This window comes from Trachurus japonicus, chromosome 21 (genome assembly GCF_045865225.1).
Source record: "Trachurus japonicus isolate A0001 chromosome 21, Traja_1.0".
Classification (NCBI taxonomy): domain Eukaryota; kingdom Metazoa; phylum Chordata; class Actinopteri; order Carangiformes; family Carangidae; genus Trachurus; species Trachurus japonicus.
This window is the reverse complement of record NC_140927.1, coordinates 5893355-5921170: the sequence shown is the minus strand read 5'-3', so window position 1 is coordinate 5921170 and position 27816 is coordinate 5893355. Positions and strand designations below refer to the sequence as shown.

The window sequence follows — 27816 nt, the reverse complement described above, 5'->3', positions numbered from 1 at the left end:
ATTGTCTATATGGGCAATATTTCAACAAAATTGACTTGGCTGATCTGGGCAATATTGGAGTGGTTTTAGGGGTTATTGATGATGCTGAATCCATTTTTGACATTTTCAAAATTCAAAATGGCTGTCTAAACCGATGACCAGATTTTGAAATCCATCAAAATCGGCCCACTGGCGGTTAAAATCTGGTCACTTCCGGTTTAGACAGCCATTTTGAATTTTGAAAATGTCAGAAATGGATTCGGCATCATCAGTAACCCCTAAAACCACTCCAATATTGCCCAGATCAGCCAAGTCAATTTTGTTGAAATATTGCCCATATAGGCAATTATGCTAATTTATGCTAATTTTGTCTGTTATGCTAATTGCCCAATATATATAAGTTAGCATCCGGCAGTTTCTGAATACTGGGGACCCATACTATATATTTCTAACATAAAACTTTGGGGTACTCAACATTTCCGGGTTCACAATGGGGCCCTATGGGCTGGCAAGTAGACTATTATGACATTTGACATAACATGTTACAGCAGTAGGTAGTATGCAGATCATATCATAATCTTTTCGTTTGTTTTTTCTTTTTTACATTTTGATATAACATTCTTTTACTTATGACATCTTGACATAACGTGTTACAGCAGTAAGTAGTATACAGAGCTGCAGTCTAGCTCTAGACAGTACATACAGATTACGTGTGTGTTTGCACATGTGTCCATATTTGTCCATCATGAGTGAACAACAGTCTCATCTTGTAGCCTGACATGTCACAAAGTCATAGAATGGTCCAATCGACAGAGAGCAAAGTCCAGTGTACTTATTATTTGTTGGGATGGGTGAGAGCCCTTTTTTGCCATTTACTTTTATTCATCCATCTCCTCTGCAGCCTTTGCCGTGTTTAACTTGGCCATATCCTCCTGAGTTTTGGCCATGTCAGCTCGCATTATTGACATGAATTCACGGATTGCTGAGATGTCGGAGCGCATCCCGACCACAGCACTTCGAGTGGTGGCGTTGTCCCCCCTCGCATTGCTCTGCTCAGTGGCGATCTTCCTCATTTTCCGATATTGCATGAAAATTCCGCATCCCAGGGTGAACATTCCAATTGTCATGAACGTGAATGTACACGTCCTCGACATCCTCCACATCCAGTGCGGCAAGGCAGAGGACTCTCCACTTTTCCCATCCATCCAGAATGTAGCCGGAGATGAAGGTCCCGTCCGGGCATTTGGGTTCAGACTAGGATACGACTGGAGTTATGTTCCATATCACCCATTCAACTTGGACAAATGTTATAACGGTAAGGGAAAACCCTGCCTTCACCCCCCAAATGATAGCTATACTTTTATCTAAGTTTTTAGGCGAGGGGATCCTCCAGACAGGACTGTTTTCAGTGACTGAAATACAGCGGCGGGAGAGAAAAAAAACAGAGACGAGAGCTGGATACAGATCACAATCCCCTAAAACTTGTTTGTTCTTATTTTATGATCAGTGAGATGACTTAAGTATTTCTGGGTTTCTGGGAAATTAACAGTCCTTGTTGCTGCTCTGTACAGTGTCAGGTTATGTGGTTGAACAAATGTTTTGCCCTCCAGCTGAGTGGGTCACATAACTGAAAATGATCTTTGTGACTGCTTCTTTCTGATATCCCTGAACAATTCTTCTAGAAATTTGCTGAAATTTCCCTTGAAACTGATGCCATATCATTGCTGAAAACCCCATATTTCTTATACAGTAGAAGCATGGCTGGTTGTCAAAGCTTGACAGACATAGCAACAGTAACCAAGGGTGGGCCAACTTCTGGGTCACGTAAACCCGACCAACCAAGATCAAATTCAGTCATGTGGCCCGTTTTCCATTTTGTATCTTTGGTCTGAGCCTAAAATTGAAATAAGAAAAATAGGCATTTCTTTTGTTTTCTGTGTTAGATTGAAAAACAAAAACAAATGAATCAGTCACTTTTTCATTTTTGAATTTTGATTGCCAATTGAAAATGGAAAGAACAAATAATACACGGGTTCCTCTGTCAACACCTGCTGGTGTGTTAGTGTCATCAGATAAACAGCTTGATAGATCATCACCTGAGAGTCTCCAGTCTACAGTGTGGACTCTCCAATCCACCAGACAGCAGCTTCACTCCTGAGTCCTGCAGGTTGTTGTTACTCAGGTCCAGGTGTCTCAGACTAGAGGACTGGGGACTGAGGACTGAGGACAGAGCTTCACAGCTTCTCTGTGAGAGATTACAGCTGCTCAGGCTGAAGAAGAATTCAAGGAAACACTGACATACTCAATATGAAGTAAATAACAGGTTAGAATCATGAATACAAAACATTTAAGCACAAACCTGAGAGTTTCTATATTTCTTTTACTCAACATGTTCTAATTTCTATTAATAGTTTTGTTGGTAGATTTAAAGGGACAACGAGGAGTTTCTATTTGGTTATAAAACAGTCTCACGTTAATGTGGATGAATCTACGCTACCCACACTTGTTAATGGGCCCATTTTCGATAAATATATCGTTTTGTCTCTATCGTTATATTGTTATTATTAGTGGTGGTGGAAACGTTTCCTTACTTTCGGTTTCGTGGCGAGTCATGAGAACAACGCAGCTGAATCGCAATTTTTGGTCGGAACTACGACGGTATGTGATCGTCTTCGAACCTCTGACTTTAATTCTTGATGAATGAAAACATGAGTCCGTCTTGCGGCGGTCAAAGAAATGTACGGTGCGTGCGGGGGCTCATAAATGTAGTGTGAAAACGCTTCGCTTTTCCAAAACTCCTTGTTGTCCCTTTAATTACTGCACTCACCTTATACAGTATATAAGTGTAATGATTTGTTTTAATGATTCGATTCAAATCACAATTTGTGGTTGCCAATACGACTCAAGAATGATCTTGGTTCATTTAGAAGGATACGATCCAATACGACTCAGTGACTAATTTGATTCAATAACTTTTTAGCCAAAAATTCAACCAGTATGACTGTGAAACAAATACCTGGATACTGGACAGTTTGTCTCATTGTCCAGTAGTTCAAAAGCTCACATTTGTGTCGAATATATTCTAATAATCACAACAGCAAAAAAAAAATATTATTAACATTATAGCAAGAGGCACACAGCAGGAAAGGAGCAATTTGTCTATGTCTATATGTATGTCATCAATACCATTAGTGCAGATTTTTAAACCCATCTGCAAAATGTTCACAAATACAGCTGTCAGGAGCATCTGTACAACCCTTCACCTCAAGAAGAGCCAGCTGAGAGACTGTGTGAGTCAGACACACAGAGAGAGGGAGAGAGAGAGAGAGAGGTGTCAGTTTGTTACTTTCAGCGTCAGCATGGTCTGGTAAAATAAAACAAAACAGATCAGTCTAGTCACTAGGAATGGGTACCTTTAACATTTGAATCGATACCAATACTCGGTACCTGGGAACCGGTACCGGTATACAACTGTACCTTTTTCCAGTACTTTTTGTGTGGTAATTAAAGTTTTTTTTTTTTGTCTATAAAAAATAGACAAAATTCTGAATTTTTAACATTAATTTCTCAACACAACTCTGAGGCTCAGGTCATTTAATGTCTGCAGAAGTTTTACAACTCAGTGGTTGCCAGTGTCCTCTTCTATGCTGTGGTGTGCTGGGGGAGCAGGTTGAAGGCAGCTGCATCCTGTGTCAGTCTGATTTAGCTGTGTCTGTGTTTATAAACATTTAAACGAGCGCAAGAAAAAATCCACACAATAAATAGCTGCAGGGACCAGTGCCCGGTGTGATTGCCCGTGGCCCTAATTACTAAGCAGAATAGAGCAGAGAGAGGCAGGGAGAGAGTCCTCAAAACTATGTTCTAAAATAGCTAATTTTCATAAATTAATATCCTAGATTGTGGGAAATGCTTTAGAAAATGAGGAATAGATCTCAGTGTTTCCCTGTTAATTCACTTGTTTGGGTCGGGGGGCGACCCCCATTCCGAAGGGCCACCATTCCGATGGTCTTCCAGTCCGAAAATTCTTTCCAAGGGGCCGCTGTTCCGAATGTGTTTTATTTTGAAAATTGACCGGATTCTCTCGTGGTTTGACTTCCTGCCCGGCTTGACACGATTGCACCGGGGACAGCTCTCCATTCCAACACACCTCCACTTCGACACCCCGCTGTTCCGAAACACCCCTACTTCGAAACACCGCTACCCCCCCCCCCCCCCCCCCGCGCAGCTGTCCAAGGTGCTGAACCGCGTGACGTTGTTTACATTCTGCTTTGCGGCTTGTCTGTGAAACGTGCGCTGCTCAGAGACTGGGCAGATCTGTCCCATTTGCTTTCTCCCCGACTTCGTTGTTGGAGATCTCCACACAGTAATAGAAATACACTTTTTTTCTCTCCCCCTGCTCTGCTCGAGCGCGGCTGAACCCGGCTTGAGCTCACAGGGTGCGAGGCTGCTGCAGCCGCCGCTCGTGCTGACAGCTGACTGAGGGAGATGCTTTGGTTGGGCTTAGGCAATGCAGAAAGGAGTTGGTTAAGTTTAGTAAAAAGACCAGGTAGAGGCTAGACAGGCTAGAAGCATAATGAACATTATATGTCATTAATATGAAGTAGGCTATTTGCTTGTTTTGGGGTTAATTATGCACATGATCCGTTTGACCCCAAAAAGGAAAAAAGGATCAATGCGCACTGCGCACTGGGGGTTTCCCCCAATAGCCTTTTGGGAGTAGCGGGGTCTTTAGAAAAAATAGAAAACCCCGCTATTATGATGAATGACAGTCTATTGTCGGAAAGGCGGGAAAAGGAGTTGGTTAAGTTTAGTAAGAAGAAGATCAGGTAGAGGCCAAGAAAGTCTCTGCTAATATGCAGCTCCTCCGGGAGTCAAACCCTGACCTCTCGCGCCAGCGATGGATGCTCTAACCACTGTACTATCAAAGCATTCACTGTGATGTGTGTACCCAGTAGCATGTCCTTTTTATGGGTGAGTGAGTGCACATCTGTTACACAGACACACCAAATCCGGCCTGATGAATAGGCTACGGCATGCTGATTTGACGGACCAGTCACCGTATGTGAATTTGCATAATCATGGCTCCTGAAGCTCTGAGAGACTGGGTGGGAATATCAGGGACTGCCCTAAATTGGTTTAGGTCCTATCTGTCCGACAGATCTTTCTCTGTTTTTGAAAGCATCTCATATCATATGTATGCAGATGACCTTCAGTTATGTTTCTTTTAACTCCGACAGCACAGAACTGATTACCTCTCTGCAGCACTGCTTTACGGGTCTCCTATTGGACACCCGATCTTACCGGCTTGACTGCTCGGCTTCTACCATGGATCTATGGCTTTTACAGACACAACGATGGGATCGGCATAAAGCCTGAAGTGTCCCGGTTTTAACTCATTGAGTGCCACGTAATTTCTCGTTTTTCTTTCCCATGCGTTGAGTGCCAAAAACGAGATTTTACGTTTTTTGCTTTTTTTTTAAATTATGAAACTAGACACTTTAATAGACATTATATGTAAATTTGGGGACTCTACGACGAGGAGAACTGAAATAGATGACGATCAAAGTCTCATGACAGCTCATGATCAGGAAGTTTTTTATCATAACTGCAAACGAACTCTGCAAAAGAGTTCTGCATGTGGATGCAGCAGCTGCTCTGCTCTCACCTGCGCTGCTGCTCGAGCTGCTCGAGCTGCTCGGAGCAGAAACAGGAAGCTCTCAGCCGACTGTCCCGTCCGGTCTTCATCTGGAGCAACACCGTGTCCTCCCCAAAGTCCTCCCGCGGTAAAATCTGATGGTTTCTGGACCAAAGCAGACCGCCGGCACCGACCCGTACCACAGAAGGACCGCGACCACCGGCGGGACTGGTGTTCTCGAGCCACTGTGGCCGACAGACCCTCACATTCCGCGGCGAGAGGCTGTGACACGGCACGGTGCATCTGTGTTATTGTTGTTTAGTGGCGCCCCCCCCGCCCCCGATGGTGGTTTTGTGAATAGAACAACAATTGTTGTATATATTTATCTTATACGAGCCCTTTGATCCAGAAATGTGAGTGTCAGAAGAGCGACAGGCACAAACAGAGCACCTTTCATAAAAGACGCTCTATCTCCTTTTCTAGAAAAAAAGGAGGGATTTTGGTGAAACCCAGCCATGTTTAGCTTGACTTTTCTCAGGAACGGAGGCACGTAGAAACAAACGGTTTGTGGCCATTTGAAGCATAAAGTTTCACCTTTCAATTGAGCTACAGTATGTGTTGGTGGCAATAATATAGAATACACTATGGCTCTACATAAAAAGTCAAAAATGGTCTAAATTGCCGGTACACTTGACTAAAACTTTGGAAAGGAGCGTGGCACTCAATGAGTTAATAAAAAAAGAGATTGTTATCATTTTCCGTTATGGAAATAGACGCGAAAGAGTATGACAATACCTATGGCATCACTAGTAGCGATGATGCCGACCTCAGAGGGTGAAGCGGCCGCTGCTCTGTGACTGACAGGTGGATACTTGTAAACAAGCAGTGCGCAACACGTTACGTTTCACTTTCATGATGCGGGCTAAGGGCTCTGTTCAGCTGGATGTGCGCCACCGCACCTTACACAGAGTGAGAAACAACCACAGACGTGCTTTTACGGGAGAAAAAGTCCATTGTGAACACCTAGTTGTGAACATGCTACTTTCCCTAGTGCGCATGGGGACGAGGGGAGGAGGGGCGATGCTGCTGCCAGGCTCCTGCTCAATCAAGTGAGCAGGAGCGTGGCGCAAGGAGCTGGTTCAGAGCTTTTCTGAAGTGAAACAAAAGTTGAAATGTTGAAAAAAAGAGAGAGAAAACATTGCGCATTCTGTGATGTGACTATCGCGCATGCGCACATCGCAATGTACCATGTAAAACGATATATCGTGCAGCCCTTGTTACTGCACTGCCCATTTCCCCCCTCAAATGTCAAATGTTAAAGTGTCATCAGATAAACAGCTGGATGGATCCTCACCTGAGAGTCTCCAGTCTACAGTGTGGACTCTCCAGTCCACCAGACAGCAGCTTCTCTCCTGAGTCCTGCAGGTTGTTGTTACTCAGGTCCAGGTGTCTCAGACTAGAGGACTGGGAGCTGAGGACTGAGGACAGAGCTTCACAGATTCTCTCTGAGAGGTTACAGCCGCTCAGTCTGAAGAGGAATTCAATGAAAAACACTGACATACTCAATATGAAGTAAATAACAGGTTATATCATATACAAAACATTTAAACACTACAGAAGCATATTGCATTCAATTGAGTAATTCTGGGTTTTTTTTGTTTTTTTGGGGGGTAATTTTTTTCCTCCTGTTTTTCAGGGTAATTTTTTTCTGACTTAACAATTTCAAAATTTCAAAATCCCACGAGAAGCTCCCACCTGCAAGCAACGTTTAACCACTGCAGTCAAGCCTCCACTTCATCACGGATCCATTACATCTTAAGCTGGCTTTATACCTCCGGATCCGGACGAAATCCGTCCGTCCGTGCCAAACGTTATCTATGTAACCGGCCTACATACCTCCGTCCGGTTTCACCGTTTTTATGGACGTAACGCAACTTAAAGCAGAAGTAAGCGATCCGGTCGTTTTGGCTAATGCTGCGTTCGAGGCAGGCTTTTGAAACCGTAAATTACAGCTTCAAGTCACAACTTACGACTTTGTAGCGTTCCAGGCAACCCACTCGTGTTTTTCCGACCTGTTTTACCGGTGAAAGTCACTATAACGGCCACTCGTAACTTTGACCTGTGAACTCGTACCAGATCCAACTGGTACGACTTCACACAGGTCGGAAAAACACGAGTTACAAGTTTCCTTGAACGCACCATAACAGCCCTCGTCCCGACGTCACCACATTCACGGCGTCCCTGCACACAGCACACAGCCCTGCATGCCGTTCTCTCTCCTCATTGGATAAAAACTGTAGGATACGAAAAAAGTTTTCTCCTCGGCTCAGAGCAGAGCAGAGTGACTGACAGACCCGTGTTTCGGTCCAAAAACACTCCATGTAAGTGATTGCTGTCGGAAGATATAACTATTTAAGACTTATATTAACACAAATATATCACTTACTTCTGCTTTAACAAGTGTGTGTCTAATTACAGCGTCGCTGTCATTACTGGCACCAACATTAAATGTATGTACCCTCTCACCAAGTCACATATCTTCTCCAGATTCTGCACCATTTTTAAATGTTTAATGTTTACTCGCGTCTTCTCCTCCTTTGAATTTCCGGCAACTACCCTCTTCTTCGCCCATTTTCATAATGGAGTGACTTTTCTCTGCTTCTGACTCAATACCGCCACCTCGGATACTAGTGGTATTGCTCCGTTTCATCCGGAGCACTCCGGACTCGTAAGCTCAGAGGCAACGGATCCACTGACGGATGAAACACCCTCCGGATACGGATGAAAGTGTCCGTATCCGTTTTTACCGTAGGGTATACATTAGTGTTGTGACGTTCACGAACGAACCGATTCTATTGAACGGCCCGTTAACATGAACAATGGGAACCAAGTCGCATTTTAACATCACTGTGTGTTCATAACAGTCAATTGAAGCTACTCTACTGGCTACGTAAGTGGCGTGCACCCACGCGGGCATCGTTGTTTTACACAGCTGGTCTATTTTATTTCCTCAATGCGCAGCTACACAGGAAATTTTGAAGAGTAAAATTTACTCAATTTGAGTAAAATTTTACTCCCAAAAAGATAGTATTTGGTCCCAGTCCAAAAAGAGTAAAATTTACTCTTGTCATAGAGTTAAATTTTCAGAGTTATTTCTACTCCATCTAGAGTTCATATTTTACTCCACAAGATTAAAATTTACTCTATTTAGCATAAAGTGAGAACAACTCCAACACCATTTCACTCAATACAGAGTTGTATTTTACTCTGTACAGTGTAGTAACTGCCTCATAATAGAGTTGTAATTCTACTATTAATAGAGTTGTATTTTACTCTGTACAGAGTAGTAACTGCCTCATAATAGAGATATAATTCTACTATTAATGGAGTTGTATTTTACTCTGTTCAGAGTAGTAACTGCCTCATAAGAGAGTTATTTTTCTACTATTAATAGAGTTGTATTTTACTCTGTACAGAGTAGTAACTGCCTCAAAATAGAGGTCAAATTCTACTATGAATAGAGTTCTATTTCACTCAATAAAGAGTTGTATTTTACTCAATATTGATTTTAAAAATGATAACTCTGGATTAAAATGTTTGAAATAAAAAAGACCAGAAATGAATATTCAACAATGCACGACTTGTATTTTTCTTAAATGCATAACACATGAGCACCCATAATATACATGTCCATACCGTTTGGCCTTTGTAATATGACAGCATTGTATAATACATGAAAAATTCAAATGCCCTCAAAACCTGCAACAAAAATCTCCATGAATAAGACTCCATGGACAGAGTAATCAATATGAGGGAAAAAAAGTCGTTCATGGTGACAAATTCCCTATAATTTCATAATGAAAACAAATAGAATATTGCAAACAGGTATGCACACTATCACCACGCCATCAGCAGCTGCAGATAAGGCTGTAAAATATTGCAATAGCCATCAGCCCAGCCAAAACATTTAAGCCCAATTGGTGGGCCATCACAATTTGGACACAATGTGCTCTTTGAAATCGGGTGGATTAGATAAAAGAGGAGAAAATATAAATAAATTAAAATATGAGTTATGGGCAAAGAAATTCAGAAATCCATTGTTCATCCCCAGTGCAATAGTTACAGCTTAGCGATTCTTTTATCACAGGAAACAGTATGGAACAATAAATGAACTTGAATCATCATTGCTGTATGACATCTGCATATCAAATGCTTTGTAAAACAAAAGCTCTTTGACATCAACAACATGAGGTCCTTCTGCAGTACACACAACTTTAAATGCATAAAAATGCTCATCCATACACACTGTACCAAGAACACATTCAACGGGTTCCACCCTTCCCCACTTCTCTGTGAAATACTGCCTTCTCTTAGTTTCAGAATTTAAGACACCAAAAGGATTTTCAATTTTTTCAAAGCACTGATCAATTTTACACTCAACCTCACTTTTGATAGGTTCCTGTAAAGATAGACACTGCTTCACAGATTCTTTTGCTTGATTATGGATATCATCAATCTCTTCCATTGAAGTAACCAAAGAGTTAATGATTGTTTCGCCTACACCTGCCACTTTAAGTTCAGCCACTGTTGCAGCACAGCTGTCTACAAGACTCTTATTAAGAAGGACTGGGTCAGAAGGGGCACTGTTTGATGGAAAGTCATCAACAAAACTTTTGGCTAAATCTTCAGTTGAAGAGGGGCCTTCACCAGGATCACCACAAGGTTCATGTGCTTTAAGATGCTTTCGAAACCCAGAAAAAGTACCAAAGAAATTAGAACAACCAGGCTGACCACATTTCAGATGAAGTGTCTTTCCTGAACAAAGTCCATGGATCAACTTAAAGTGCTTGATTAGTGAATTGGCATTTGCCTGAGGACCTTTGCAAATAAAACAAAACATCTCTGCATCAAATCAGTGCAGCATCCGAGCTCTCATCTCTTTGACCCTGGGATTCACCTTGGTGGTAGCAGCATCAATCTGGTAAACAGCGGTTTGCAAGAAGTGGTAGACATTGGCCAGATCCCTGTTGTAGCGAAGACGAAATGAGCTTTGAAAAGCTCGTCAAAAGAGGCAAGAGAATCTGGTGACTGACACGGGATTGCATGTTTGTCAATCACAATGAAATATTTGTGTACGGCGCTCCTCTTGGTCCCCACAGCCAGTAGATAGGGTTGACGGCTCTCTGTGATGCTGTCCAGATGCCCCTCAACACTGGTCCCAGTCTGTGACAAGAAAACTTAATTAGTCTTTGTGAAGTTCGGTATCACTTTTAGATACGGACGGAGGCGAGCTTGCTTAGCATCAACCGTGTGCTTGTTTATTAAACACTGAAGAAGACCAGGTTGACAACATAACAAACATTCTAGCAGCGCCCTCTGCTGGCTAGTCTGGGCGTGCACTCTAGTCATCACAAAGCTGGTTCACGCCACATCTCCCCCTTTTAAATTCACAGGAGTAACCTTAGCTATTTTGTGAATCTTGAACTTTAACTTTACTGTCAAAACATGTCAAATGTAACTATGCATTTATAATCCATTAAATTAACAACTTCCCCTTTTCAGGTGATAAACAAATGCTGTTATATCAATCTTATATATTGATTCTCTTTTTTTTTTTCACATCTGAAATTCTTAAACAAGAACAAATCAGCAATGCAAATAGAATAGAAAGAACATGTCTAAACTACAGGGTAGTGGGTGGACTACCACTCCCTGGTGGAATGGGAAAGGGGGTTTATTCTGCCCCGTCTTGCTTCCCTTCCTACTAACTAAAGAGTTAACTTGACAACAGGTTTCACAACCCGTCCAGAGCGTGTCACATTGACTCTGGGTGTCTGTGTGTCTGTAGCAGCCTCTGAGTCAAAACCAGCAGGACCAGGGACATCCTGAGCGACAACACTGCTGTCTGGTGATATTGAGTTTGATCCTGGTAGAGTCTCATTAAGTTCTTTGTTCACAATCTGCAATTGCCTGCGGTTTCGTCTGGTGGTTTCTCCTCCAGGCATTTTCACAACAAATGACCGTGGTGTTGAACTTGCGGCCTGTATGACCCCGGTCTGGCTCCATTCTTTCTCAATGTCAGTTTTGAGACGCACCCTGTCCCCCACCTCCACAGCAGGAAGCGGTCTTGCTGAATATCTCCTGTTGTAGGCTCTTTCGTAGGCTCTTTTGGCCTTGGCGTCGTTCTGCCTGACGATGGACAAATCAGGCCAAGCTGGCCTCAACAGGTGGTTGAGCTTTGGGACGGTGGTCCGTAGTCTCCTTCCCATAAGAAGTCTAGCTGGACTCTCTTTGGTTGGTTCAGTGGCTGTGTCTCTGTAACTCAGAAGAGCTAGCTGAGGGTCTGGTTGTTTCATGATGCTTTTGGCTGTGCGAACTGCACGCTCGGCGAGGCCGTTAGCCTGAGGGTAGTACGGGCTTGACGTTGTGTGCTGTATGTCATATTTGGACATGAAATCCTTGAACTGCTGAGAGACAAACTGAGGGCCATTATCAGTAATCAGTTCTTCAGGAATTCCAAACCGTGTGAATATGCTCAGTAGCTTACTCACCACAGCTTCACTTGTGGTCCTTGTGAGGCTCAGTATCTCCAGCCACCTTGAGTAGTAGTCCATAACTACTAGGAAGTTCTTTCCTTTAAACTCACACAAGTCAGCTGCAAGTTTTTGCCAAGGGAGCTCAGGCAGTGGTGTTGTGATGAGCGGTTCACGGTGCTGGCTTGGTTTGTGTTCGTTGCAATGACAGCATGATAGCACCTTATCCTTCACTGCTTGGCTGATCTTCGGCCACCAAACGGCGTCTCTGTATCTCTCTCGACATTTGTTCAGACCTAGATGCCCGTGGTGGATCTTTTCCAACATCTCGGATCTTAATGTTAGTGGAATCACTATCTGGTTTCCTCTCTTCAGCAATCCATTTTGTTCACTCAGACTACCTCTCTCTCTGAAATAGTCTGCAGCAAGCTTGGAGACATTTCTCTCATGTTGTGGCCACCCAGTCATGATGTATTGTTTTACAAGCTGCAGGGAGTCATCTTTTTCAGTTTCCACTTTGATGCGCTCTAACACTGGTTTGTGTCTCTCCTGCTTTTCCACAGCATCCACGTATGCTTGGACGTCCTCATGTAGTCCATTGTCATCCACTTTGGACTGCGGGTGCCTTGAGAGGGTGTCTGGCACAACCAGGTTCTTGCCTGGGACATACTCAGCGACGGGGTTAAACTTCATGAGACGAATAAGAAGTCGCTGACATCTTAACGGTGCTCTATCAAGGTCTCTGTGATTGATGAGCGTTACTAGAGGTTTATGGTCAGTCAATAGTCTGTAGCTCTCTAAACCACACAAATAAAGATAGAATCTCTCTGAAGCCCACACGCCAGCGAGACATTCCTTCTCTATCTGTGCGTATTTTTTCTCTGCTTCGGTGAGTGTTCGAGAGCAGTATGCTACAGGTTTGAGTTTACCTCCATGATCCTGCAGCAGTACGCCTCCAAGTCCATAACTGGATGCGTCAGCTCCTACTACAGTTGGCCTCTTTGGGTCGAAGTACTGGAGAACAGGAGCAGAAGATATCAATGTTTTAACCTTCCTGAAAGCTTCCTCTTGCTGAGGGCCCCACGTCCATGTCACACTTGTTTTCAACAGTTCATTAAGAGGATGCAGAGTGTCTGACAAATGAGGTATGTATCTGCCAACGTAGTTTACCATACCTAGTATTCGTTTCAGTTCAGACACATTGTTGGGTTTTTCCAGTGCAGTGATGGCGGAAACTCTCTGTGGGCATGGAGCAATGCCATCCTGGCTGATAACATGGCCTAAAAAGTGAAGTGAGCTCTGTCTTACCTTACACTTCTGGCGATTCAGCTTCAAACCCGACCTGCGGATGGTTTCCATGACTTTTCCTAGATTGCGGTCATGTTCTTCCATTGAGGCTCCGAATACTAGAATATCGTCCATGTAGACCACACTCAAAAAACTGACCCAGGGCATGTGTTCGATTAACAAACTAGAAATATGTTCACATTAAATGAATGAATCATGTTTATGTTCATTAAATTATTTGTTCTTGTTGGTTTAACATGAATCAAGGAAAAGTTAGATGAATTAGATTCATTCATTTCAGTCCAATGAGACTGAGGTCCTTCAAATCAATGACTCTGATAGGGACAGCTACTGCGCATGCGCCACACCCACCGGAAGCAGAGAAATTTCAAAAGAAGAAAAAAAAGTCGGAGTGGAAAGTTTGATGGACGTTTGCCACAAGTGATATTGGTAAGTAATTTAGATGTATATATACAAGAGTGTATTGAATTAAACAGCGTGAGTGATGTATTGTACACATTAGACATTTGTGAGACATATTTTAGTCACGTTTTTCTCAGTTAATGCTAACTTGCTATGGCTAACAAAAACGAGTGGAGAAGAGGGGAAAAAAGCGCATCATGTTTATGGTTTCTGAGTCCGTTTAGCATGTTAGCCGGTGTCCGTTCGTGTGTGTGTGTGTGTGTGTGTGTGTGTGTGTGTGTGTGTGTGTGTGCGTGTGTGCGCGCGCTCGTGCGTGCGCGTGTGTACGCGTGTGCTCGTGCTCGCCTCGGTTGTGTGCTCTGGTTAAACAGCGTGTGACGTGCCAGGATGTAGTCATAGCCACACACAGTTACAGCGCTGCTCGACTACCGGCGTTTGTGATGGCTCGTCATTTTTCAGCTAAGAGCAGGCTAAATAACTGATAGACGACCATGAGTTGGAGCTGCAGTTCTGGGAAGGTAGCAAACGGTCTAAATCTGTTGATGCTCTATGATGCTATGAAAGCTGTGGTGCAGTAACTTAGGCTATGTGTCATGTCGATGAAGACATGTCATGTCTTCAATGTATGTAATTGCAAGTATTGTAATACTTGCTATAGATTATATCTATAGATTATTCACTATAGAAACATTATGTTGTATTAACCTTTTTTAAACAATTTCTCTTTTTACCAGAAATACATCCCATGCCCTGAGATTTGTGCACCTCAAAAATACATGGTAAGTTGTTAATATTTTTGTCTGTGTGTATTCATTTATCATTTGTTAATGTTTTTGATTTTCTTTCTTTTCTTTCAGTGACGTGTATGTGGCAGTGCAAGTCTTGTGTCGCCAGAGAGAGTAGTAGGTAATTACTTAAACATTATAAACTACATCATCATTATTATTCTGTCTCCTCCTCCCTCGTCTGTCTTCCTTCCTTTTCTCTATCCTCCTCCCTCGTCTCTGTCCTCCTTCCTTTTCTCTATCCTCCTCCCTCGTCTCTGTCCTCCTTCCTTTTCTCTATCCTCCCTCGTCTCTGTCCTCCTTCCTTTTCTCTATCCTCCTCCCTCGTCTCTGTCCTCCTTCCTTTTCTCTATCCTCCTCCCTTTTCTCTATCCTCCTCCCTTGTCTCTGTCCTCCTACCTGTTCTCTGTCCTCAGACGGACAGCTGATACTATTGTGATAGTATTGTGAATCGATTTTTTTCCTTCCACCCATAATATCATGACGGTACAGCTACAGTAGTAATAATGACAAGTGTATTGTTGATGTTTTTCAGATCGACAACGAGTTCATACGCATATGAACTGTACCTCTGCTATCAACATTTTGCTGAGCTCGACCGACACTCTCCACGCATGATGGAGCTCTTTCGAGGGAAAGGTGGAGCGGCACAGGAAAAAATTAGAACTATGGTGGCCATTTCCAAGGTTTGTATTTAGTTTTTCAAAAGTTGTGCAAAAGTTCAGAGAGTCCGTTAATACTGTGGAGTTTCTTTTTGGAACTGCTGCCTAAAATGCAGAATATTGTTAAAATGGGTTCCTTTTTTTTCCAGGATGACACTACATACAAGATGAGCATGCATCCTCAAGTCCTTGCGACTACCTGAACGCAGACCATGAGAAATCCGTGAAAGAATATATGGTGAGTTACATGCACGAGGTGTGACAAAGTAGCCAGTCAGAGAAAGCACATATTTACTTGTTGGATGTGTTAAATTTGCGCTATTTCTCATATTTCTGCAAGGTTGAAAACTAGAGATATAATTGGCTGAATGTATGTTTTAAATGTCCTAAAACAATATTATTAACCATTTTAATATATTTAGTACAAATCCTGGCCAGAATTGAGCCTGTTTGTTGTGTAACATTATCATTTTACATCCCTCAAACATAAATGACATCTGTTGTTTGATGCTAAGTACTGTTACTTTGAAAGCATAAATTAGAAAAAAAAATTTCATAAAATTAACGTTTATGCAGTGTTCTTGCTGAGGTTGAAGCCTATTTCCACATTTTGTCTAGACTCATATCAAATGTATTTATTGTCATATTTTACTCCATAGAGTGCAAACACGGAGGCCAAGACTTCAATGGAGCAATCTGTGATGGGAGTGTACGTCATACAGGAGGGTGCAGAGCCTGGAGATGATCCAGAGGACATCGGCGTCCTGATTGAAGGTGTGGGGATCCTCAGTGGTTTGGGGGACACTGCGATTGCCTGTGCTCTGTTATTTGGACTGTCTGAACCTGAGCTACCCACGCTCCAATGCACTTTGGATGGGTGGAGGTTGTCATCCAAGGCACAGCTCCTGAAAAACAAGCTTTTGAATAAGCTTGATCAAGACTGATTCAAGGGTGGCATTTGCCCACATATCTGCCAATGCAGATTTTTGTTTTTGAAAGTTCAAGATTAGAAGAAAAATGTTTCAACAGGCAATTTAGGTTGCACAGTGGACTGAGATTAAGATTGTTGTCTCCTATGTTGAAAAGTATCGTGTGTGTGTGTGTGTTTTTGTGTTTGACAAAGGTTGAAAAAATGTTGCATGTTAAACTTTAAATGCACATATTTTGCAAGACTGTACTGTATATGCTGAACTCTGAATACAGCATTCCCAAATGCATCATATGGTTAATGGAATACTTCACCCAAAATTCAAATTTTACTCATTATCTACTCACCCCCATGTGGACTAATGGCTGGGAGAAGTTTCAGAGTCCTCCGTGGCTTCTCTGAGTTACAGGGGGTCTCGGCGTAGCAGTGCATGTCCATATGACGGTTGCAAATGGATACCAACTGTCTTCATAACAAAAAGACACACCAAAAAACATCCAAATACCTCCATGCTGCTCGTATGTAATGTCCGTCTTGTATTGAAGCCCCGAAATGCGAAATTGTTCTGAAAAAAATTAAATAAGTCTATATTTCAAGTTTGTTTGTAGCGGAAGCTCCTCTTCCCGGTTCGTCAAATTTGGACAGACCAGGAAGAGGAGCTTTTCGGGGCTTCAATACAAGACGGACATTACATACAAGCAGCATGGAGGTATTTGGATGTTTTTTGGTGTGTCTTTTTGTTACGAAGACAGTTGGTATCCATTTGCAACCGTGATATGGACATGCACTGCTACGCCGAGACCCCCTGTAACTCAGAGAAGCCACGGAGGACTCTGAAACTTCTCCCAGCCCTTAGTCCACATGAGGGGGAGGAGATAATGAGTGCAATTTGAATTTTGGGTGAACTATCCCTTTAATATTTGACACAAACAACATGAGTTTTGGAGAAAATGTGCTTTTCATTGAGTGCTGGAAGGATTTAAGACACTGTTAAGTCTGCAGTTAAGTTGTACTGTGGCATATTGTGGAGATGCATCAAAGACAATAAGACAATGGTAAGGTGTCAATTCTATGTTGCACCCAAATGTTAAATAAAAATTGTAAACGTTTATGCTTGTTGTTTATGTATGTTAGTTAAACATAATGCTTACACCAGCAGTGAAAACAACACTAAGACAAGATATTAGTATAACAGACAAAACCTATATTAGTTAATCCAACATGATTTACATTAGTTTAACAGACAAAACCTATTTTAGTTCATCCAACAAGATTTATACTAGTATAGCAGACAAAACCTATATTAGTTCATCCAACATGATTTACATTAGTTTAACAGACAAAACCTGTATTAGTTCATCCAACACGATTAAATTGTGTTGCACTAACGTAATTTAATTAAATCAGACCAACACAATCAAGATAGACTGACTAAACATGATTTGTTTAGATGGGATATATGTGGCATGATTAAATTACGTTCATCCAATGAATTATTTTTTTGAGTGCACTGTTCCTTCATGGTCCTGCAACAATTCTTGCATTTTCCTCTGGAATATCTCTGGCGCGGACGTTATTCCAAAGGGGAGCCGTTTAAAGCAATAGCGACCTTTTGGAGTTATGAATGTGGTCAACTTTGAACTCTCTTCATCCAGGGCTATTTGCCAAAATCCACTGGCTGCATCCAATGTGGTGTAGACTGAGCTTCCAGCTAATTTGTGCAGAATGCTGTCAACAGTGGGTAGGACAAACTTTTCTCTTTTTACATTTTCATTCAGCTTAGTAAGTCCTACACAAATCCTTACTTTTCCAGTTGGCTTGAGCACTGGCACCATAGGTGAGACCCATTCTGTTGGCTCCGTCACACGCTCAATAATGCCATTCTCCTCCATCCGCTTTAACTCCTCCTCAACTCTTGGAAGGAGTGGAATGGGTATACGGCGGGGTGCTGCAACACTGTATGGCTGTGCGTTTTCTTTAAGGACTATTTTCACAGGATCCCCTTTAAGCAGTCCCAACTCTCCATACACACCCACTTCTCCAATGTGCTGTATCAAGCCCAGGTAAGTTGCCACTGATCTGCTCAGTAAATTGTCACATGTTGACTTTGCCACTATCACTCTGAAAAAGCAGTCTTTAGTTACTTTTCCTTTTGTTACCTTTATTTTGGCCAGAAACTGTCCCTCGTGGTCCACTTTTCCTCCTGGACTGTCCAGTTTTGATGCGACTGGTCTCAGCTTTGGCCTTTCACGAAGTCGGTTGTAGGTTGCTTCATTTATTATGGTGGTGTCTGCACCAGAATCAATCTTGAAGTTGACTGCAGTCCTACACATCACTATCGTGGTTCGCCATGGTGGCTCTGTGTCTGTGATGACTTCATCCACTGCTGTTCTGCACTGATTAACAGTCTCATCTATGGAGCCTAAGAATAAGCTGTCGATCTCCTCAGTCACTTCTTGGATTTGTTTGGTTCTGCATTGGGCAGCAAAATGGCCAATTTTGTGGCATTTATTACATTCTTTATCTTTTGCTGGGCACTGTTCTTTTTTATGAGTGCGTCCACACCTGCCACATTTCCTTCTGTCATTTGCATTATGCCCACTTTTAGCTCCTGTGACTTTGTTTTTCCACTTACTTTTATATGGCTTTGTTTTCACTTCATCAGCATGTCCTGCTGCACCGGTCTCACTGTTCTGGAGCTTCACTAACTCAGAATGCCTCGCCATGTCCGCGGCTTTCTTTAATGTGAGATCACTGGTCATCTGCAGTTTGAGTGAAAGATCTTTGTCTCTGATTCCTATGACGAGCCTGTCACGTATCTCCTCTTCTTTCTCATTAAAGTCACAATGAGCAGCGAGCTCGTACAGATGCCTCAAGTATTGTTCAATAGTCTCGTCTGCCCCCTGGGTCCGCGAGTGGAAACGTGCTCGCTCGAAAATTACGTTTCTCTTCGGCACAAAGTGCTCCTCAAAAAGACACAATACATGATCAAAATCCTCAGCTCCGTCTTCCTCCATCAAGTTAAATGACTTGTACACTTGTTCCGCTTCTGGGCTCATGGAGTATATCAGCGCACTCACTTGTATGTCGGCAGACTCCTTAGCAAGTTTCGTTGCGACCCGGTACCTCAGAAAGCGTTGCTTCCAGTTCGGCCATTCCTCCGGCTTGGCGAAGTCGAACTGCTCCGGCGCCGAAAACTTTGCCATCTTCAGCTGCTAATCTCCGACAAACTGTTTCAAAAACGCTGCCGTGTTCACTTCTGACACCATGTGAAGTTCGGTATCACTTTTAGATACGGACGGAGGCGAGCTTGCTTAGCATCAACCGTGTTTTTTTTTAATTAAGCTTTTATTCTGCTAAATGTAAAAGAAATAAACATATTCGTATCAGCGTATCTGAGGCCGATGGTGATAGATCTGTGGGGAGCCAAATCAGATAAATATCACAGGGCACTCGCTGATTACAGATGAGCATGGTCATCACATGATTTCACAAGAGTATAGTTTTATGGTTTAATATTACAGACAGAACAGTGAGCCTTCTTAAACTTTAATTAAACTGTAACATTACCTTGATAAATTTCACAAGGTGTTCAATGGCTTGTCTGGCGGAGAGCTTTCCTGGTCTCTTGTTGCGGCCATGAGGTGATGGTGGCATGAGGTGTATAAGGAGCAAGATGGAGGACATCTCACTGTCCCATCCTGAAAATACAAGCAAATTCAGAAAGACATTTTTACTACAATGTTTATATTTTTGTTCCAAATCCATTTCCCTCTTCCATTATTATTATTATTATTTCTTTAATTCGAGTGTACCATCTTCCAGTTCTTCTGTTGTGGATTCAGTGTTATGAAGGAGATCTTCAAGGTCGCTTGTCTGGGTGAGGCCACGGCTTTGTTCAAGGACTTTCTGCCTGTAGTGAGTAGGCCACTTCTCCAGGAACTTTGCAGAGATGTCATCACCAAACATCAGACTGAAATCCTGCTCTATCTGCAGACAAGATGGAATACAGAAAACAACATGGCATACATTGTTAATAGGTACACCAGGGATGACCAGGGATGTGGTCTGTTTAAACTCATTTTTCATTTCAGCTCGATTTTAATGCAAGGCAGTTAAGAGTGATATACCAGTCCCGTGATGTCAAGAAATCTTGGAAAGGTGGTGAATATTTCAGAGGACTTCACTGGGTCATGAACCATTGCTTGGCGATGGGTGAAGGTCTGTCTCATCTTCTCCTTGATGATTGCTTCATCAGTGCGATGGCCTCACGACACTGGGTTTCTGTGGTTAGCTGGTTTTCCTTACTGAAGGGGGTTCTGTCACCAGAATCTGGACCACCTGTAACAGTGATCAGTAAACAGTGACATGTAACAGTGAAACCACACACTGATGCAATACTTTCTTTACTTCTCAAAAAAGTTGAGCCACTTTCACCCCTTACACAGATGACCACTCATCTTTTTGCTAAACACCCTGCGATGCCCACCACTGTAACAAAACAAGGACTATGCACATTAAAAATGAATTTAACATGTGAATGGGCTTTATGCACAGCTCCACTATTTCCTGAATGTAAGCCAGCTCCTTTATTTCCTGTCTTACATTATTGGACAAACTGATTAATCCAGGTATGTCTGACCTCACAACAATGATCAGGCACACCTGAATTCATCAGTTGGTCCAATAATGTAAGACAGGAAATAAAGGAATTGGCTGAAGTTCAGGAAGTAGTGGAGTGGTGCATAAAGCCCATTCTCATAAAAAAAAATCTAACTACACTCAAAATCATGTACCTGTCAGTGGCTGAGGGTTTCTTTTCTTTTGTCCTTCTGAGGCTTCTTTTTGAAGCGTTTTCACTCTCCATGCAAGAAATCCACTCCCATCTACTGGATTGTAATACTGCTCCTAAAAACCAAGAAAGTGTTTTATTTTTCCTCCTTAAAAAACTTAACACATGTCCTTGTCTGGAGAATTGCTAAAATCAAGATCAACCAGTCTAACATCTGCTGTGTTCAACTTGTTGAGGTTAGGAGAAAGGGTCAGCATACAGAAATGTTATTATTTAGTTGAAATCTCACTCGTTTTTTGATCAATACCAGAAGTAATGAGTAAAGAGGTTAGACTTGTTTTATGTACTTACATAGCCCAAAGTGCCCTGGGGATCGGCCAGGTATGGAAATAAGGCAGTGATGCCCTTTGCGTAGTCCTCTTTAACACGCCTTGAAGGACTTGTCCTACAGCACACACGCGCACACACACACACACACGAGATCCAATCAAAAGTAGTGCTATGCCGATGCCTTCAGCACTTGGTCTGCACCAAATAAAACCATAAATGTTAGGGTCGGATATTAATTACATAACATACCCATGTTCACTCGCCATGTGTGCAACCAATATCTTCACCATGTCACGTCTTCTGGAATCTGTTAGGCTTTTTTTCCGAGCATACTCTGCAAGGATCCTCTCTCCTCCAGGTTTCTCCCTCAGAATGTTTTCAATGTTCTAAGTGTGAGAGGAAAAAAAGGTGAGGGACACAGGGATTTGGTGCCCCATTACATTTACAGTGACAAAAATGTAAACCATGCCCCGTACTGCTCTGCAAATTTACTTGGCCATTTCCCCCCCTTACCCTTTTTATCAGAATCACCATCTTGATCTTGATCTCTCCATCTGCAAAGCTTACTACCTGAGCGAGACGAGTCACGTCGGCTCTGTTTCTTTGGGCAGGACTAGGCTGCAAAATGATGGTGTCATCAGAGTCCCCTTCATTATCTGCACCAGAGCTGAGAAAGGAGCTGTTGCTGCTGGCAATGGAGTGGCTTGTAGAGGGGCTCACTGAATCTAGCATGTTGACATAACAGGTGTGATAATAATAACATGTCATTAGCAAGAGGGGATCATCTGTAATAAGAATAATGTAAAAGATCACAATAGATTAGGATGGATCCACACACCAAGCTAGTTATTCCTCAGATGCTTTCTGAAGTGTCTGAAAAGGCATGTTTATTCAAAATGTGATGCAACGTGGATAAGTCTCTCTTTACTATGTTGCATTACAAGGTTAGCCAGGACTGCATGGATTACTGTATAAGACTCCCAAGTTAACAAGTGATTCACCCTCAAAATCTGAGCCCGTGGGCAAACAGACCTCAAGCACACCCAGGTCTGGTTTCGTTACAAGAAACGCAAACACATCCTCGTCAACTTCAGTGTTCAAATCATCATAGACTTTTAAGTCCAAGGTAGGAATTTCAAATTTCTTGGAAACTGTGAAGACAAAACAATATTGCACAAGATTGACATTCTGTTGTGCCATTAATCTTATTTTTATTATAAAAGGTCATACATCTGTGTCACTTTAGATCTGAACCACTTAAAAACAACGATTTTATACTTTAGCAATAAAAAAATAAATATTCAAGATTGCAGACCTGCAAGCTCATAGCACAAGTGCCGCGCTATGAGCTTGTACATCTGCCTTTAATTTTTTTTTTTAATCATGAAGATTTTTGCAAATTTTTGAATATACTTTTACAGCAAACATTTCTAACTCAAATCATTCTTTTTCGCAGGGTACACGAAACAACATTTAGAGATGGGGGTCCAAAATCAAATAAATATACTTCTAAGGGTCCTTGACAATAATAACAATAATAACAATAATAATAATAATAATAATAATGATAATAAATGTAAGACAGGATCACTAATTTAAACATGACACTCAGTAGGTTGTGCAATTTGTTTCACTCACCACACTCCAAAAATGATTTGAAGGTCAGTTGCCCTTCATAACAAATGTATTTCTGGCGGTCTCGGTATTTCACTCTTACAGCCTGCATCCTTTATGGGAAATAAAAAAAATAAGACAGTTACTAAGATAATATAGAGCACCACAATTCATGCATTGAATGCTACAATTAGCTTAAGTATTACAAAAGCCCTATCTACAGGTAGGCTTGATACCACTCTGCATTTGCATCTAATTAAAACTCTTAAGTGTTTTGAAGCTACATGTGAAGCCAGATAAACAACTACTAACAGCAAATAAATACATTTTGTCAACATTTATCTTATCTCAACAATAATAGATGATGACTTTGGCTCACATAAAAGTGTTATATAGCTATAATTGGAAAATAGACAATGTATTGATAAATGGAAGACCAGAAGGCAACAAAAACAAAATATGGGACTTGTAATGGAAATCTATGTGCAGGCAGAGATCAGAGATGGTGTTTTAAATAACCATGCTAGCGTTTCACCAGCTCTCATCTCTGCCAGTCAGCCTCTCAAACTGCCGCCTCTCTCGAGTGCGGGCTCACTGCACGTAGACACACGTGAGAAATTCTTTTTTTTTTTTTTCCTGTGAGAGACTGTGGCGGGCCCAAACGAGGAAACACTGACGTGATTACATACACACACTGTCACACAGGCACCACTCAAATATGCTCGGAAAGCGGAAGATCCCGCGATTCAAATGATCTAGTCTTTTTCACAAACGGTTCAGAAATTAATTCATGTTTTTGAAAAAGCTGTCCGAACATGTCTTCGAGGATACGCTCCTTAACTGACTCAATTCAGAGTAAAATACACATGCTTGCTAACCAAACAGCAGGTGAAAACGGCCCACATTAAAAAAACACTATAGCTAACCAAAGAGCAATTAAAACGGTCGGTGTAAATGCCTCAAATCAGAGTAAAACACACGTGCTTTGCTAACGGTCCACATGTCGGGTAACTAACGTAACAGAAGAACAATTAAAACGGTGGGTGTAAATGCCTCAATTCAGAGTAAAATACACGTGCTTGTTAACAGTCCACATGTCGGTTAGCTAACCTAAGAGCAATTAAAACAGTCGGTGTTGTAAATGCCTCAATTCAGAGTAAAATACACGTGCTTGCGGTCCACACACAAAAACCCACTTAGTAACCGAAAAACAACGTCATGACTCGTGAAACACACATGCTTGCTAACCGAACAGCAGAGAAAACAGTCCACACATACTAGACTGGTCCATAAAAAAAAAAAATCAAACACACTTGCTAACCTAGGCACAACTCAATTCAGAGTAAACCTTCGATAAAATGGTCAGTAAAAATTAAGCTCAATAAAACACACACGTGGTAAATTAAGCTAACAAGAGTGAGGCTCGGTTTAAATTCACATTTAACATTAGCCTATAGTTTGTGTTGAAACTAACGTTAGCATCGACATTTGCAGTGTGTGAGACCCACACTGCCCTGCTAAGCCAGACCGCAGTAACTACGCAAACAGTGAAACTGAGAAAAATGGCTTTAAAGTTTTTTGATTAGCCTTCCAAATGTGTTGTAGGTAGATTAGTGAACATACACAGATTTGACAGGTTTTCATTAAGTAATATTTATGCAATAAAATATATGACCACATATTTTATATTTGACCCCTAAAAAGCAGATACTGCGCTCTGGTGCCAGGTTTCCTTAAATAAATACACAGGTAATGCTACGGCAAAGCGCAGTAACTACAATGTTGTTGTTTTTTCCAGCATGCTTCTAGCGCTGTCTAGCCTCTACCTGGTCTTTTTACTAAACTTAACAAACTTCTTTCTTCATGGCCTAAGCTCAACCAAAGCATCAGAGCAGAGAAATGTCTTTTTTTCTCCCCCAGTCTGCTGTCAGCAGGAGCGGGGGCTGCAGCAGACTCGCGCCCGTGTGGGCTGAGCTCAAGCCGCATACAAGCCGGGTTCAGCCGCGCTGAGCGGAGCGGGGAAGGAAAAAAAGTGTAGCCTACTGGTATTTCTTCTACTCTGTGGGACGGTAGATCATAACGGAGAGGGGGAGAAAGCAAGTGGGACAGATCTGCCCAGTCCCTGAGCAGCGCACGTTTCACAGACAGGCACACAGTGTAAACAACGTCACCGGTTCAGCACCATGGATAGCTGGGGGTGGAGGTCCGAGGGTCCGAACAGCGGTGTTTCGGAGTGGGGGGGGCGAGCGAACCGTCCCTGTGCTGGTGCTAAACCTGCCGAAGCTAACGTTAGCTAGCTACCATAACTGGCTAGCGGTGTGTAACAGAGCGCAGTAACTACAGGTGGAGTGCAGGGGAAAAGAGGCAGAGTGCAGTAACTGCGCAGTTACTGCGGTTTGGCTCAGTTTTTAGCGTGATTTTGTACAGGGAAACAGATACAGAGTGCAGTAACTGTAGTTACTGCGGTTTGGCTTAGTTTCAAGAGTGATTTTGTAGTTACTGCAATTTTTCATACCTCATATCTCTAAAACTGAGCAACATTGACCGCTGAAAATTTTACACAAGATAAAACATTTATTGACAAGTTCAATTTCACAAAAAAATCAATTTCGAATTTTCGGTAGTTACTGCGGTCTGGCTTAGCACGGCAGCACACACTCGCCAGCTGCAATGTTACTCACAAATTACCTTTAAAGTAAGCCAACAAAAATTCTGCTGACATTTTATCTGAAATAAAATCGATTTCAGTACTTTGCTGACTTACCTGGCTTACCGCCGTCCACCACTGCCGTTCACCTCGACCTTCCACTGCTGGGATAGAAAATGGCGGCAGAAACGAAACCTAAGAAAAATTAGTGGGCGTGTTCTTGAAATTACTCCAATAGGATTTACTCTATTTTTTTCCTCCTACTCTAGTGGCCATTGGAAATAATTACTATCCAAAATGAATAAAAAATACTCTTTTAGACTAAAATAATGGTAACTCTGAGAAAATTACTCTCTCATTTTTCCTGTGTACGCAGCCCTCCAACAGGTAAAAGCTACATACAATTGTCACATCCTGGTCGCGACACGTCCATGCCTGGTGTAGCAGGTAAAAGACTGTTCCCAGTGTACTTCACCTGTTACATGGGAGCTTATTAGATATGCAAATGTAGCATGATGCCTTCACTGAGTACTCCAGTAAAAAAAAAAAAAAAACACGTGAGGACCCTGCCTTGGAGAGCAGATCAGCTGCAGCTGTCTTAATATTTACAAAGAAGCCATTTCAGACTCATAAAATCTAGTCCACACATATCAAATGAGGTTATAATCAATATTTCAAAAATATTTCAAACTCAGGTATTGGTGGGATATCTAATTTTGTATTATTTCGTTCCAAATCTCACCCCATCATACCTCCCGGTGATTATTTCCAAGATAGAATGAGTTATAAATATAAATAAATAGATATAAAAATCAGTTAAATGAGCCAGTTTTTTGAACGGCTCTTTGAAAGGAACGGCTCACCAAGATCCGGCTCCCCTCAAAAAGCCATAAATCCCATCTCTAGTATAAATGGGCCTTTAGATCCATGAGATACATTGTTAAGGATTTTTATTCAAACTCCACTTTGGTACAGGTTCCACCATTGCTTTATTTTCCAGACTGACGGCTTGAACACAAGCAACAAACTTTTCCCAGGGTAAGCTGCACGTCACATCCAGGAGTGTATAACAAACATCCTTCAAAATAAAAGTACTGCTCATAACACAATGAGTAAAGGCGCTTTCTTTTACATTGCTTAACTCTTTCACTGCCAAAGACGAATTATCTCGTCTTAGCGAATTCAAGCGTAGTCTGCCAAAGACGAGATAACTCGTCTTAGCGTTTTTTTAATGGCAACGCCATGTTGAATGTCTTGCCCTACTCCTCTGTGAAGATCAGACTTGTATCATCAAAATAAAGTGCAGAAAAACACATTTGGATTGAGAGATATAAAAAATATAGCGTGTTTTTCCCCCCTCACGGAGCGGAGCGGGTGTCTGACTGCAGCGGGGGCCGCTCCGTGACACTCTGGCCGCCGGTGAGAGCTTAGGGGGCGGCGCGGGGCTCATGGCGGCTCGTCAGCTCGTCGAAGCTCCGTGCAGCTCCGTGATACAAAGCACAAATGTTAGTAACAACAACCCTGTTGATCGCTCGTCGTTAGTCGTCAAGAGCGTTTGGAAAGTCACCAGATTTTGCGAGAAATCACTCGGATAGCAGCTTGAGAATCCCGCGATGTAGTGTGGATGAGGAGCGGACGGCGCCGGCGAAAGTGACGAGAGCTAAAGGTGGTGGGAGTGTCTGTTGTGAGCAGACTGTCTGTGGCTGAGTTCAGGGGGCACGTCAGCCAGAGCTGTAGGCTGTGTGTGTGAGACAGAGAGTGAGTGAGACCGCTGCCTGCTGACCAGAGGAAGCTGGATCTGATCTAAAGTGCCGTGTTTCGGCTACAAAAACCTGTCGAACTGATCCGCGCACACGCGCACACACACACACACACAGACACAAACGCACGCACACACACACACACGTACATGCACACGCACACGTCACGTACGCACACTAAAAAAAAGGAAAGAAAAAGTTGTAACTCAAAGAAAAGAAAGAAAAAAGGCTGCAGTAGTGTGTGTCAAAAGTCATTTGTCAGTGTTGATTTAGTTGTTGTTTACAAGAGAAAAACTGTACAGATGCTGAGGCATCACTAAAGCAAAATATAAAGGAGCCAATTGTACTGGTTCACCTGAAAATGACGGCCGACACAAAAACCTCTTTTTCTCAAGATTTTGGTGCCAAAATGGCATTTTGGGCTAAACTAACCTATATTCA

The 27816-nt window shown here is 42.3% G+C and overlaps 2 protein-coding genes and 1 pseudogene across 3 annotated transcripts in view; 1 reads left to right on the top strand and 2 right to left on the bottom strand.

Annotated features, from left to right (window-relative positions):
• Nucleotides 1-27816, top strand: part of arglu1a (arginine and glutamate rich 1a) — a 420179-nt gene that overhangs the window by 87481 nt on the left and 304882 nt on the right. The gene's annotated exons all lie outside the window — the stretch shown is intronic.
• The window catches only part of LOC146964687 (uncharacterized), a 41805-nt gene that overhangs the window by 7110 nt on the left and 6879 nt on the right, over nucleotides 1-27816 (bottom strand). The window contains exon 2 of the mRNA XM_085764161.1: nucleotides 6969-7142. Within this exon, the coding sequence (XP_085620287.1) occupies nucleotides 6969-7142 (174 nt within the window). The remainder of the gene's footprint in view (nucleotides 1-6968; nucleotides 7143-27816) is intronic.
• Nucleotides 19750-25895, bottom strand: LOC146964688 (uncharacterized; annotated as a pseudogene). Its single transcript, XR_015034593.1, has 10 exons — nucleotides 25733-25895; nucleotides 22993-23081; nucleotides 22356-22505; nucleotides 21868-22079; nucleotides 21604-21740; nucleotides 21376-21469; nucleotides 21029-21140; nucleotides 20363-20573; nucleotides 20048-20222; nucleotides 19750-19933 (listed from the first exon to the last, which is right to left on the bottom strand). The product of XR_015034593.1 is annotated as an uncharacterized LOC146964688 (transcript).